The sequence below is a fragment of the Rousettus aegyptiacus genome, unplaced genomic scaffold, assembly GCF_014176215.1.
Source record: "Rousettus aegyptiacus isolate mRouAeg1 unplaced genomic scaffold, mRouAeg1.p scaffold_m13_p_7, whole genome shotgun sequence".
Classification (NCBI taxonomy): domain Eukaryota; kingdom Metazoa; phylum Chordata; class Mammalia; order Chiroptera; family Pteropodidae; genus Rousettus; species Rousettus aegyptiacus.
The window spans coordinates 55,930,817-55,946,819 of record NW_023416310.1 but is presented as its reverse complement, the minus strand read 5'-3'; the positions used below and the strand labels follow the sequence as shown (position 1 = coordinate 55,946,819).

General features: G+C 35.9%; 1 protein-coding gene across 9 annotated transcripts in view; it reads right to left on the bottom strand.

The window, feature by feature from the left end:
- Positions 1-16,003, bottom strand: part of DNAH6 (dynein axonemal heavy chain 6) — a 233,798-nt gene that overhangs the window by 123,758 nt on the left and 94,037 nt on the right. For all 9 annotated transcript variants that reach the window (XM_036224313.1, XM_036224314.1, XM_036224318.1 and 6 more), the window contains 5 exons: positions 12,665-12,847; positions 11,974-12,117; positions 7,305-7,526; positions 6,524-6,671; positions 4,493-4,650 (listed from right to left, as the gene is read on the bottom strand). In XM_036224313.1, coding sequence (XP_036080206.1) covers positions 4,493-4,650; positions 6,524-6,671; positions 7,305-7,526; positions 11,974-12,117; positions 12,665-12,847 — 855 coding nt within the window. The remainder of the gene's footprint in view (positions 1-4,492; positions 4,651-6,523; positions 6,672-7,304; positions 7,527-11,973; positions 12,118-12,664; positions 12,848-16,003) is intronic.

Genomic DNA, 16,003 nt, shown 5'->3' with positions numbered 1-16,003 from the left:
ATTCTCAAGGATTGACCACATACTAGAACACAGAGATAGCCTCAACAGATATAAGAAGGTCGAAATCATACCAACCATATTCTCTGATCATAATGCTTTAAAACTAGAGATCAACTGTAAAAAAGAAAGTGGGAAGAACCACAAATACACAAAGATTAAACAACATGCTACTAAAGAATAACTGGGTCAAAGAAGAAATAAAAAGAGAGATCAAGAGATACATAGAAACGAATGATAATGATAGTACAACATATCAAAACTTTTGGGACACAGCAAAAGCAGTCATAAAAGGAAAGTTCATATCATTACAGGCCTATCTCCAAAAATGAGAACGAGCTCAAATAAATAGCCTAATACTTCCTCTTAAAATATTAGAAAAGGAAGAACAAATGAAGCCTAAAGTCAGCAGAAAGAAAGAAATCATCAACGTTAGAGCAGAAATAAATGAAATTGAAAACAACAACAACAATAACAACAACAAAATAGAAAAAATAAATGCAACAAAGAGCTGGTTCTTTGAGAAGGTTAATAAAATTGACAAACCCCTGGCTAGACTAACTAAAGAAAAAAGAGGAGGGACACAAATAAACAAAATTAGGGTGGAAGAGGGGAAATTACGACAGACACTGCAGAAATACAAAGGATCATACAAGAATACTATGAAAAAGTATATAACTTCAAATTCAATAACTCAGAAGAAATGGACCAGTACTTTGAAAAATAGAACCTTCCTACACTGAATCAAGAAGAACTGGAAAATCTAAATAGACTGATCAGCAGTATGGAAATTGAAACAATCATCAAAAACCTACCAAAAAGGAAAAGTCCAGGACCAGATGGCTTCACCAGTGAATTCTACCTAACATTCAAAGAAGATTTAATAATACCTATTCTCCTCAAACTCTTGCAAAAAATCAAAGAGGAGGCAATACTGCCCAACTCATTTTATGAGGCCAATATTACTCTGATGCCAAAACACAAAGACAACACACAAAAAAGAAAACTACAGACCAATATCTCTCATGAACATAGAGGCAAAAACCCTTAATAAGATACTAGTGAACTGAATACAGCAACATATTAAAAAGATTATAGACCACAATCATGTGGGCTTCATCCCAGGAGCATAGAGATGGTTCAATATATGCAAATCAATTAGTGTGATACACTACATAAACAAATGAAAACATAAGAATCATATGATCATATCAATAGATGCAAGAAAAGCCTTTGACAAGATACAGCATCGGTTTATGATCAAAACATTCACAAAATTGGTAAAGAAGGAAAGTACCTTAACATAATAAAAGCCATCTATGACAAGCCCTCAGCCAACATTATACTTAATGGTGAAAAACTAAAAACCTTCCCTCTTAAATTAGGAACAAGACAAGGCTGTCCACTATCACCATTCTTATTCAATATTAGAGGTCCTAGAGAGTGCAATCAGGCAAGAGAAAGATATAAAAGGCATCCAAAAAGGAAACAAAGAAGTCAACTGTCACTATTTGTGGATGGCATGATTCTCTCTACAGAACACCATAAAGACTCCACAAGAACACTACTAGAAACAATAAGCAAATACAGTAAAGTCCCTGGATACAAAATCAATGTTCAAAAATCCATAGCATTCCTGTACTCTAATAACAAAGTGTCAGAAAAAGAAGTGGAAAAAAAAAGTAACTCCTTTTGCAATTGCAACAAAAAGAATAAAATACTTAGAAATAAATCTAATGAAACACGGGAAAGATGCATATAATGAAAACTATAAGATCCTATTAGAAGAAATCAAAGAAGGTACAAAGAAGTGGAAAGATATTCTGTGTTCTTGGAACAGAAGAATCAACATAGTTAAAATGATCTTATTACCTAAAGCATTATACAGATTTAATACAATCCCCATCAAAATCCCATTGGCATTTTTTAAATAGAACAAAAAATCGTCAGATTTGTATGGAAGTACAAAAGATCTAGAATCGCCAAAGCCATCCTGAGAAAAAAAGATTAAGGCTGGAGGCATCACTCTGTCTGACCTCAAATTATACTACAAAGCAATAGTAATCAAAACGGCATGGTATTGGCAAGAAAACGAACACACGGACCAGTTGAACAGAATTGACAGTCAGAAATAAACCCATATTTATATGGGCAAATAATTTTTGACAAAAACGCCAAAAATATACAGTAGAGAAAGTAAAGTCTCTTCAATAAATAGTGCTGGGAAAACTGGAAAGCCATCTGCAAAAGAATAAAACTAGACTGTTGTCTATCACTACCACCAACGTTAACTCAAAATGAATTAAGGACCCGAATATAAGACCTGAAACAATAAAATGCATAGAAGAAAACATAAGAATTAAACTGAAGGACCTTGGATTTAAAGAGGATTTTGTGAATTTGACCTCAAAGACAAGAGAAGTAAGAGCAAAAATAAATGAAGGGGACTATATCAAATTAAAAAGCTTCTGCTCAGCAAACAAACCATCAAGAAGGTAAAGAGAGAACCATCTGAATGGGAAAATATATTTCCAAACAACACCTCCGATAAGGGCCTAATATCCAAAAAATAAAAAGAACTCATACAACTCAATAACAACAAAAAAACCCAATGATCCAATCAAAAATGGGCAGAGGACCTGAACAGACACTTCTCCCTAGAGGACATACAAATGGCCAAGAAATATTGAAAAGTTACTCAACATTGTTAGCTATTAGGGAAATGCAAATCAAAACCACAATGAGATACCATCTCATACCTGTTAGAATGGCTATAATCAACAGGACAAGTAATAATAAATGTTGGAGAGGATGTAGAGAAATAGGAACCCTCACACACTGCCGGTGGGACTGCGAATTGGTACAGCCACTATGGAAAACAGTATGGAGGTTCCTCAAAAAACTAAGAATTGATATACCATATGATCCAGCAATCCCTCTACTGGGTATTTACCCCAAAGACTTGAAAACTCATATTTGAAAAGATATTTACACACCAATGTTCATAGCAGCATTATTCACAGTGGCCAGGACATGGAAGCAGTCGAAGTGTCCTACGATAGATCATTGGCTAAATAAGTTTTGGTACATATGTACAATGGAACATTACTCGGCCATAAGAAGAGATGAAATACTGCCATTTGCAACAACATTGATGGACCTTGAAATAATCATACTAAGCGAATATAAGCCAAACAGAAAAAGTTGAAAATCACATGATATCACATATGTGGGATATAAACCTAAAAGCAACAAATGAACAAGACAAACAAACAGAGACTCATGGACATGGACAATGGACTAGTGATTACCAGAAGGGAGGGGGAAGAGAGGAGGGGGAAAATTGAAAAATAAAATGTTATAAAAGGTGGTAAGAATTGTATCTTATATTAAAATATATTCTTTCACCAAATACTAAGTATAGGTAATGCTCATTGTTTGCGGTCGTTGTGTTCTATAAAGTCATCAGGAGCACTGCACAATGAATCATCTCCTCCGGGCACGTACAAGGCGTTTCCTGTGAGTCTCTCGTCACATTGTCATCAACCGATGAACACATGCTACTGTAATTGCCTTGGGTCTTGTCTCCTCTGTAGCCCACCCCTCCCCTGCGGTCAAAGGGATCTTTCCATAACATTTCCTTCAGAGGCTCCCCATCACTTAATGGGTAAATCCATATTCTTCATCACTGGAACCATGGCCTGCTTGGCTGGCCTCTGCATTTCTTGCTGCTTTGGTGTGCGCATTCCACACCACCGTGTTGCTCCAAATTCCTGCCTCTGAGACGCAAGATGCTCCCTTTCCTTGCTTTGCCATGCACTACCCACAAAACCCTGTTCCAACCTCACCTCTTCTGGGAAGGCTTCTTTCATCCTCAACCCAGCCCCACTCATGTCTCCTTCTTATCTCTCTCCATTCTTTACCCTACCTTATAAATACATGTCCATCTACCCTCCAAAGCTGAGACCTCTGAGAAGTGAGTTGTCTCACTTACCCATGAATCTCTTGAATCAAGCACAATGAGAACTCAATATGGACTGATGAATTACACATGAGAAGCACTGAAGCCATATGTTACGGACTAAATTGTGTCTTTCTCTCTCTCTCTCTGGCCACTGATATGTTGAAGCCCTAATGCCCATTATCTCAGAATATGACTGTATTTGGAGATAGAATCTTGAAAGAGGTAATTGTTAAAATGAGGTCATTAGGGTAGGCCTTAATCTAACATGACTGGTGTCCTTATAAGAAAAGGAGTTTTGAACACAGATGGGTACAGAGGGGAGACCATGAGAAGACACACAGAGAAAACGGCTGTCTGTAAGCCAAGGACAGATGCCTCAGAATAAGCTGACCCTACTAATATCTCGATCTTGAACTTTCAGCCTCTAGTATTGTGAGAAAATAAATTTCTACTGCTTCAGTTACTTTGTTCTGGCAAAGTAAATATGAATATAAATGTAAATATGCAAAGTAATTTAAAACCTAAAGCAACCTGTATGTCTTTCCAAAAGAGTTTGTTTCTGTCATAAAATCCACCAAAATCTTGATACTGCCGAAGTAATTCAATTGGAGGCTGAGAGCCATAGCGATCCAGTCTGGGCATATTTAAATCATCAACAAAAATCACAACATGTTTGTTTCCTGGTGCTCCTGGAGAAATAAAATGAATTTAATAAGAATTATGATTGCCCTTGGAAAATGGAAGACAAAGTTTAGGTAAGGCTTTGGACTCAATGAACAGCTTGTAGGTCATAATGAGCTCAATTCTTCTCTCAGGAGCGAGGAGGTCCCCGGCAGAGTCCTGTTCCAGGAGGAGAGACCTTCTTCTGGCCCCATCCAGGTCCCTGTAGGGAGATGTGAACCTGACCGGGATGTCCACATTGTCAGAGGGTCTCTCACCCTTACTCTCAAAGGTGCACAATGATGTCAACACTCTAGCTTCCTGACCTTTCTCAGTTCCGACCACTCCCCCACTCCCGTGCCTCTCACTCATTATGTAGCCTGGGCACGGGGTGTGAAAGGTCATATTCTTTTCACAGTAGGAAGCGAAAGAATTCCAAAAGCTTCCTTCCACAAATGCCATCTTGCTACTCCCCTACAGGAAAAATAGGGCTGGATATTCAAAAGCATCCTGGTCACATCAAAAGAAAACCCAGAACAGTGGAGCTGGGCAATGCCGTGTTTAACTTAAAGAAAATCAATATATATGCTTGTCAGAAAAAAGAAAAAAGAAAAAGAACAATTGATCACAGAGAAAAGAGAACAACTTAAGCAGAGGAGGTGAGTCTACCCACGCTGGCATCCAGCGCCTCACGATTCTAAGGTAACCGAGGCAAAATAAGTGTCCCACTCCATTGTCCAGTCCCTGGAAACCAAAAAAAAAAACATGATAGGGGGTAGGGAGGGGCATTAAAATAATCATTCATAAATATTTGGGGCCCCCACAAAAAGACTGGCATGCATTGCCCTGTGCCTACCTGAGCAGGAAAAAGGGAACAGAGCGTGGGGCAGTGAAACAATTGGTACTCCACAGCTTGGCATCACATGGCCTATTAGATGATGGACAATGTGGAAGGCAGCTGAGCTTGAGCTCTGGTTGGTGTTCCACCCAGGAGGGCTGTGAGCTGGGCGAGTGAATCCCAGCAGCAAGAGGCTGCAGAATGTACCTCTGGGAGGTGGGACTGAGGGAGTTGAGACTCTGATTCCCAACATTAGGGAACTTTCCAATGGGGAGGCCAGTGCTTAACCTGTGCACAGATCTTTTGGGAGTCCCTCAGAGAGCCTGCTCCTAGAAGCCTGCCACACAGAAAGCAAGATAGTCATTCATTGTCAGCCAGAGAAGCAAGGAGAATTAACCCAGAAGCCCATCCAAACACCACGTAGGAAGAAAATACTTGTTCTTTGTTTCTCCTTCCATGCCAACACAGCAGAGCCTCCTAGAAAGAGGGTGGGAAGGATAAAAGAGCACCCACACCCCTCTCCACCTCCAGCACCTTTGACCCTAAAGCTGGCTTATGACAGAGGAGAGGAAGAGCTTAAAGTTGGGTTTGGGATTGAAGCTTTACATTGAACCAGCCTCAAAATAAGGAGTGAGGAGGGAGATCCAACAAAGCCTTGTTGAAAGCACTGACCAAAAAAAAAAAAAAAAAACCAAAACACTTTCATGCTTATTCCCTACTGAGTTCAGATAACTCAACGTAGCAGGTACAAAGAAGTTGTTTTTTTTTGTTTTGAATAAAGGAAATTAATGTTTGAAAATGGGGCATGAGTGGAGAGGGAAAGAGCCATGGAGAGACAGAAGTTGAAGATGTGCATTGAACATGCTGATTGATAGAAATAAATACCTTGCTTGCTAACAGTAAGATATCTAGATTTGTAGCACAGGAAAGAACACCATTAATTGAATCACCTTTATAATTAAATTAAGCAATGGAAATATCCAATTATAATTTTATTACATGCATTGTTTTTGTGATTTATTAACTTAATAATTTGTGAGACAAATGAAAATGATAATTCTTACCTAGAATATTTTTTCTTTTCCTTTCCAGTTTTGATTCAATGATCTCTTGTGTTCTTGCAGATGAAGTTTGAGCAGAAAAATTTAGATAAACAGGAACATAGCCAGCTGATTCTTGAATTCTATTTAGTAATCCTTTTGCAATAACAGACTTTAAATTTAGAAAAATGTTAATTATTTCACCTTCATTATAACATCTTTCAATTGTCTTTGTCAGTAATAATTCAGTATAACAAGTAAGAAACAGGATAAAAGGAGAGGATAAAGCCAGAATGAAACATCTGTCTTTCTCTTCCTGGAGATTCTGTTTACTTACCTTTATCAGAGCCAAAGAAATATTTTAATCAGCCCTATCTCGATAAAAAGTTCCTTAGTTTTATACCAAAATCCACCTTGGTTGCCATCTAAGTCAATTTAATAGCAAGAGTCACAGAAGAATCCAAACTTCTTTAAAAAATAATTTAGAGAGGAAACAGAAAATCTCTGTTTATATGGTAGAAAGAAATGGGCAGGAGGGGACAAACTGGCCTTCATCAGTAGTCCACTGAAGACAAAAACTGCTTTGGCCAGGGCCCACCCTCGCCTTTGTAGTGCCAGCCCCATAAATTCCAAGGGATACAACATGAAAGCCCCAAAACATCAAACATTAGTTACATCCCTCCTGAAAAAATGAACAAAATTCAAAAGAATTTGCCTTGAGAAATAATGTGTTATTCGTGGAGCTTATAATTCTAAGTCCCCCATGTCCTCATTTTCAGAGACATTCTGTTTGAAGTTCCCCTACCTTGCCAACTCCAGTTGTTCCAGTAAATAATACTGAATGCCTGACTGCCAGTAGTTTTTCCATTAGATACCCAAAGCGGACCGTGTCAGCTGTAGGGACAAGCATTTCAAAAAATGGAACATCTCGGCTATACTTGAAGGTCGGTATAATTCGTTCCCAAGGGTCCAGCCGTTTGGTGTCAAAGTCCATGTGAATACTCCACAGATCACCAGAACTGGGAAGCTAAAGAATAAGATTAAACACCACTTTCAATAGGTTTGACACATGGCAATAGAAACATTCATACAGAAACAAAGGCAGGCATAGAACATGAAAGGATTTGGATTGTTTTTACCTTTGTAGAGTAGTTGTTTCAGTATCTGAATTTAATTCTTTAAACATAATTATGTAATACAGTGCATGAAAAAAATAAAAATAATATATTGGTTATATTATAACCCCACATTAGAATTGTAAAGCATTTTCAATTCAGTTCCAAACTCAGGGGCTTACTTATGACAAATACTGTCTTGGTGCTGGGGACAAGTGCTGAATGAGAGCCAGCCTCTGCCTTCGATGGCCTTGAAATTCACATGGGGGACACAGGACATTATGGAAACAAAAAAGGGTTCTAACAGATGTTAGTACGTTCACAGAGGAGGGATGGCTCATTTCTACTTGCAGGAAAGTTGAGTGGTGGTGGAAAATTTAAGAAGACTTCTAAGAGCTACACAGTGATGCTGCAGCTCTGAACTGAAGGGCAAGCAGGAGCCAGATGGGCAAAGGGATGGGATGGGATGGGTAGGGAGGGATCTGGGTTCAGAGTAAAAAAACAGGTTGGGAAGCTGAAGCCATGGAAAGTGCCATACGTGCTGGGAACTATGAGAGCACTGCACACTGTGAGAGATGAGTCAGGAAACACAGACATGGGCCAGGTAATGAAAAGCCACACTTGTTAAGAGTTTAGAGTGAGAGTTCAGTGAAGGATTCTAAATAGGTGGGTGACATGTTTAGATTGCATTTCAGAAGGTTCATTCTGGCAGCAGAACAGAGCAGTGGTGCTTCAAGACCATTTGACAGCAACTCAATTAGAAATCCATTTGACAAGGTGACCTAGTACATACATGTATATGTGTGTACAAGTATGCATATTATTTATCCTTACTATCTGCAATTCACTCTATTTTCCGTTCTAGTCTATTTAAAAAAAATCTTTGAGGTATAATGTAACATCTTTCACCTGATTTTCAGAATCCAGTTCAAAGAGTTTTCACCTATGTAAATCTCAGTGTAACCACCCCTGGATCACAATATTGAACATATCCGGCACCCCAGAAGGATCTTTTCTTCCCCTTCCCTGTCAATACCTGCCACACCTATATCCTCCTCTGAGGCAAGTCACTAGTCTTCCTGTCTGATCTGCTTGTCTACCCTTGTGCTAATACCACACTCTCTGAATTATTGTTGCTTTATAGTCTTACATTCTTTTTTCCAGCTTTATTGAAATATAATTGACATATAACATTGTATAAGTTTAAGGTATAAAATGTAGTGAGTCTATACATGTGATATTGCAAAATGATTATCAAAATACGGTTAGTTAACACATCCATCACCTCACAGTTACATACAGTCTTGAATTCGTGAAGTCATGCAGTTTAATACCTCCAAATTTGTTCGCCTTTAAGACTCTCTTGGTTATTATAGGTCTTTTACATTTCCATATAAGTTTTATAATGGGATTGCCAAATTCCATAAAAATCTTAACAATACCGAGTATTCTAATCTATGGACGTAATATATCTCTTCATTTATTTAGAACTTTTAAAATTTCTCTTGGCAATGCTTTGTAGTTTGCAGTCTTTCATATCTTTCCTTAGATATATATTCCTAACTTTTGATATTTTGTTACTATTGAAATAATATTGTTTTAAAATTTCATTTTTGAACTTTTTGTGGACTTGTATTCAATGACCTTACTAATTTATTTATTAATTCTAATCATTTGTTTGTAGATTCTTTAGGATTTTCTACTATTCAGTTACATTTCCTGAAAATATTGACAGTTTTATTTGTTCCTTTCCATAGTTTATGTTTTCTTTACTTTTTTTTTTTTTTTTTGCCTTATTGTGATAGCTAGGATCTCCAGTCTAGTGTTGACTAAAAGTTGTGATAGTGGCTATTTCAATTTTAAAACCTGAATTGTGACTCTTTCAATAGATTTTCTGACCAATTAATAGATTGTAACCTGTAATTAAAAAAAAAAAAAAAACCATTGGCATAGAGGCGAGTTAGATTGGACAAAGGAATAATTAACAGGCTATTTTAACAACCCAGAAAAGAAAATGTACTTGTTTCTTCTGACTGGCATGCTTCTCCCCTAGCTAATTACTAGCTCATTGACCTTTTTCAGGACTCTGTACAAATATGACCTTATTGGCAAAGCTTTTCTGATTACCGTATATAAAATAGTGCCCCATTACATTCTAGCACTCTCTATCATTCTCACTCTGCCTTGATTTTCTTCATGGAACTTATTACCAGCTAATATATTTTACATTTGTCTATTCCTAAATATTTGATAGTTTGACTCTCATCACCGTAATGTAAAATCTATGAGACTAGGGATTTTGATTATTTGCTTTAGCCACAGTAGCGAGAATGGTGTCTGTCATGTAATCGGTTTTCAATAAATATTTGTTGACTAAATACTGAGTTCTTGCTCTAGGCCATCTCTTATTGCCCTTTGATGGTCTCAGGTCACTTCCCTTAACTCAGAGGGGTCTGTCTCTTGGTCTCGAATTCCCAATAGTCCTCAATTTGGTCTATCTTGTCCAACTATGTTATAGTCGTCTTGAGAAGCCAACAAGGTTTCATATCTACTAGAATGTCCTAATCCATAAGGCTCAGAATCTTGATTTAGGGAATTTTTTTCTTCTGGTAAGTTTTTATTTTGATGTAATTTAAAACTTACACAAAAGTTAAAAGAAAAGAACAAAGAACTCTCATATATTCTTTATTTAGATTAACTGATTATTAACATTTTACCCCATTTGCTTTATTATTATTTTTCATACTGTGAGAGTTGGTTGTTTTCACTATTCCACCTTATCTTAAATACTTGAATGTCCTTCCTAAAGAACAAGGATATTATAAACCACAATAAAATGATCAAAATCAGGAAATGGAATACTGATATAATGTTATGTACTTTACATTCCATATTCAAATATTGCCAATAGTTTTAATGATGTCAATTGTAGCTATATTTTTCCAAGTCTAGGATCCAGTCCAGGATAATGCATTGCATTTAGTTATATCTCTTTAGTCTTTTCATGTGGAAAAGTTCTCCAGCTTTCTTTGTCTCTCATAACAGACATTTTTGAAGAATATAGGCTAGTTTATTTTATAGAATGCTCATCTGTTTGGGTAGTCCAGATGTATCCTCATAAACAGATTCAAGCTATTCACTTTTGAAAGGAATACCTAAGAAGCAAGGTTGTATCTTTCTCAGTGCACCATAACAAGAAATATAGGTTTATCCTAATATTGATATTGTAAATGGATAACTTAGTTAAGGTGGTGTGTACGAGGGTTTTTTTTTTTTTCTGCAAAGAAGTTATTTTTTTTTCTTTACAATTAAGCAATGATTTCTAGAAGATACTTTGAAATTATGTAAATATTTTTTCTCATCAAACCTTCACCCACTAGTTTTAATATACATTGATGATTCTTGCTATACCAATTATTAGCATAATAGTTGCAAAGTAAGGACTTTTTGACTCCATATTTTCTCCTACAGATTAAATGGTATTCTACTGTAAGGAGGAGCTTCCTTCTCCTCATTTGTTCATTATCAGTATGAACTCACAGATTTTTATTTCATTTAAAGGCTTATAATATCATACTATCATTGTTTATTTTGATGCTAAAATTTGCCTGTTTGGCCAGTAAAAACCTCTTTGAACTAGCTCTTGCGTTCTTTTGACATGCCCCATCATTCTCTGAGCACCTCTTTATTATCTAACATAAGATGTTCTAGGTTCATTTTGCACTTTTTCTTCTCAGTCCTGGAATCAGCTGTTTCACTAAGGAGCCTTGGTTACCTTTTATGGGAACAGTATTTAGAAATGAGCATATTGGGTATGTTCATTGCTACTGATTTGTAATTGCTTCTAGTTCCTTTAAGCATAAAGAACTAGGAAATTGACGTACCTATGAATACATACATATGGAATCCACAGGTAACAGTATCTCCAATTTTAATCCAATAACACATTCTAATCTTCTTCCATTTTTATAAATCCCTTCTCTAGCAGTGAGAAACTCATTTGCCATCATCTTCAACATGTTTGATAAATTTGCACAGTCTTAGAATGTATAGAAAGTAGTTTCAGAATTGTTAAACCATAACACTGCGAAGAATAAGTTTACTAAGTAGAATTAAATATTCATTTATAGTAGGAAGTTTTTATATAGTTTTTTTTTTAATCTTACTTTCTTCACATGGCCAGGAGAAGATGCCTAGAATAAACGTTTCTATGGTTAAAAAAGTGAGTAATTTTTAGAAACTCTCTTAGTGAAGAATTTATATTTTCAGTAGAACTAAGGCTTTTAAAGTTTTCATCTTGAAGTTTAGGTTTATTGATTTAGAGTTAATATGTTAAAATTAAATTTATTTGGCTCTTACCCTTGCATCAGGATTATCATCAAAATGTGTTCTGATAAATGTATCGAAAGAATCCCAGTAGTTTTCAGTTAGATTTCCACCCAAAGACCATAAATAACAGAATACAAAAGTCTGACATAGTATACTGTTCAGTTTTGTTTGTTCCTGAAAAAACAAAGAGAAATAATTTTAACATTTTATATTAACATAATAAGAATCTTAAATCTCAAAGTCTAAAGGCTGTCTTCTTTTGTTTAGTCTTATGCATTTTTAAAAAAATCACAGTGTATGTTTCTTATACTTCATTTAACGGTTCATAAAGTGATGTTTTCTAGTAGTACAAATTTAAATACTCTGATGGGAAAATGAATGGCAAGGTGTATGTAAAACAAACTCAAGGTTGTTTTTCAACTGATCATTACAACTCTGTATATGAAGGTGGTTAAGCAGCTGCTAGACAGACACAAATGAGAAACATGTTTAGAATGTAAAGGAATTTAAACATTGAATATAAGAGTAAACTATAGGTTCTCTAACATTCCTTCTAACTTTAGGATTCCATTAACCTATTCATAGTTATTAGTCCCCTGAAATATTAACTTGAAAATCTATAATTATCATATTACAGAAAATTTGGAGTTATTTCTTTGCAAAGTATTTATACAATAATCTCATTTTCCTCACTTTATAGCAGTAATAAAACACTTCATACCATTGTCAAATTAATTCCATCTTTCCCAAGTATCAAAGACTCCAATAAGCAACAGAGTGTAGTAACTTTGCTAATGTCCACTTGTGGGATTGCTTGGCTGCATTTTTTATTGACAAAATGTAAACCATCATCAACATAACGTTGAAAAAGGTTCAATATATATTCTTCAGTTTCCTCATTCAGCTGAAAATAAAACAAATACTATTTTAGCAAGACCAGATGAAATATGTAATTAAGTTTAGAAATGGATTGGTTCCTATCTTTATATTGTAATATGTTTTGCGACTTTTAGACTAAAAGGTATAATATCACATAAATAATAAATAAATAGATAGATAAATAAATAATAAAAACTTTCTATGACATGGAAGGGACACATGGGGAGATTATGGGTAGCTGACAATGTCTTACATCTTGATCGGTAATGGCTACACGGGTGTTTATTTTATAATCATCTGTTAAACTGTCAACATGCATTTCAGGCAGTCTTCTATATTGATGATATCTCTCAAAATTAAGAACAATGAAAAAGAAGAACCACAAAAAAAACACTTAAAATATCTATGTAAGGTAGCAGGAATAATTTCCAAAAATTTTAAAAAGAATGCAGCCCCTCTCACCATTTCCTATTCAACATTGTACTGAAAGTCCAAGATAATACCATAAGACAATAAAACACAATAAAAGTACAAGGCACAGAGATTGGGAAGAAATAAATAAAATTGTCTTTGTTCACAGATGACATCATCGTTTATGTCAAAGACAATCCCAAGGAATTGACAGAAACAAAAAAACTCCTGGAACTAATAAGCGCTTATAGCAAGGTTGCAGAATACAAGATTAATATACAGAAGCCAGCTACTTTCATATCTTCCAGTAGTGAGTAATTGGAATTTTAAATTAAAAATTATTAACTCTCCAAAATGAAATAGGTATATTCTAACAAAATATATATAAGATGTATATGAGGAAAACTATAAGACTCTGATGAAAGAAACCAAAGATCTAAATAAATGGGGAGATATTCCATGTGCATAGATAGGAAGACTCAGCATTGTTAAGATGTCAATTTTTCCTAATTTGATCTACATAGAGTCAGTGCAATCTGAATCAAAATCCCAGAAAATTACTTTATGGATATCAAACTGATTAGAAAGTTTATATGGAGAGGCGAAAGGCCCAGAATACTCAACATGATATTGAAGAACAAAATTGGAGAACTGACACTACCCAACTTTAGGCTTACTATAAAGCTACAGTAATCAAGACAGTGTGGGACTGGCAAAAGTACAGAGAAAGAACAAAATAGAGATCTCAGAAATAGACCCAAATAGAAATGCCAATTCATCTTCGACAAAGGAATAAAGGTAATCCAATAGAGAAGGACTGGTGTTTTCCACAAATGGTGCTAGAACAACTGGACATCTACATGCGAAACAATGAATCTAGACAAGAATCTTATACCTTTCAAAAAACTAACAAGATGAATCATAGACCTAAATGTAAAACTATACAGCAAAACAACGAAACTTCTAGAAGATAACAGAGAAGAAAATCTAGGTGACCTTAGGCTTAGAAATGAGTTTTTAGATAGAATGCCAAAAGCACAGTCCATAAAGAAAAATTGATGTTAGACTTCATTAAAACTAAAAACTTGTGCTCTGTGAAAGATATTGTTAAGAGAATTAAAAGACAAACCAGAGTGGGGAAAAAAACCTTTGCAAAACACATATCTAATAAAGAACTTGTATTCAAAATAAAAAAGAACTCTTAAAAACTCAATGGTAACCTTAGAATAAACAGGAGGGGGGAGGTTGGATTAAACATGGCAGAGTAAGAGACATTCCTAGATCTCTCCCCTTCATACAACAGTAAGCTGAACATCTAAAACTTAACAAAAAACACTCAAACTGCACACCAAATGGTCTGAGCATGGGATCTGCACATAAGAGCTACCATAGCTCAGAATCCTAGGTGTTGGGTTGTGGGCTGAGAGGAACAAAGAAGCGCCTCTCACACCTGCCAGAGCTCCCTGTAGGAGGGGTAGGGAAGAAGGAGAGGTGAGCTCCCTGAACAGCACTGCCTGGGAGTGCTGTGTGCTTCAAGTGGCTGGCGGGAGTGTCCAGTCTTCAGGGCAGAAGGTAGAGAAATGAGGATGGCAGAAAAGCGGGGATGGCAAAGAAACAACAGCTGATTTTTACCAGCCACCATTGCAAAACTGAGGCTGAGCTGCAGCTCCCATCCCTGAACACAGAGGGCCTCTAACCCCATAGCTTCTGAGTCCAATCACCATGGAGCCCCAAGGGAATCAGAGCAAATGCTACTGAAACTGTCACTAAGACTGACAGGAACTGACACTGAGGGTAGCAAGCCTGCTTAAACATCTATAAGGAAAAAAAGACATTATTCAGACTTTATAAAAAGGAGAGATACAAGAGACTTAGACACCGCTTACTGGAAACCAAACAAAATATAAATCTTATTTGCAACTGGCTAGGGACCATTATATAATAAATCTTCCTTCTGAAAAAAAAAAAAAAAAGCAAAGCACACTTCCATTAACGCCCAGGAAGAGAAATATTCCATTAAACACCATGAACAACCAAGGTGACAAGGCATCTCAAAAAGAAAGAGAAAAACCTCCAGAAAATAAGCTTACAGACTAAAATATGTGACTTAAAAGACAGAGAATTCAGGATGCTGCTTCTGAAAAAACTCAGTGAGATATAAAACGAATCATATCAACAATTTCAGGAACTGAAAAAACAACGAGATGAGCAGAATGAATTCTTTAGCAAGGAGATTAAAACCCTCAAAGAGAACAAAATGGACTTTCTGGAGATAAAGAACACACTGCAAGAGTTGAGAAATGAAATAACAAGCTTGGAAAATAGAGTAGACCAAATGCAGGAAAGGATCAGTGATATCAAAGACAGAGATGTAGAAATAAATCAGAAAGAAGAAGAGAAAAACTGAAATATGAAAAATAATGAAAGAGAAATACAAGAACTAGCTGATACCATCAAGAGAGGAAACGTAAGAATAATGGGAATTCTCGAAGGGGAGGAAATGGAGAAGGAATTAAAAAGCATTTTCAGACAAATAGTTGATGAGAATTTCCCAGATCTAAGGAAAGAGCGGGAAATAGGAATTCAAGAAGTTAATAGAACACTCAATTATCTCAACCCAAAAAGGCCTTCACCAAGTCATATTGTATTAAAATTATCAAAAATCAATGACAAAGACAGAATTCTCAGGGCAGCCAGAGAAAAGAAGACAGTAACTAATAAAGGAAAACCCATTAGATTATCATCAAACTTTTTAGCACAAACCTTACAA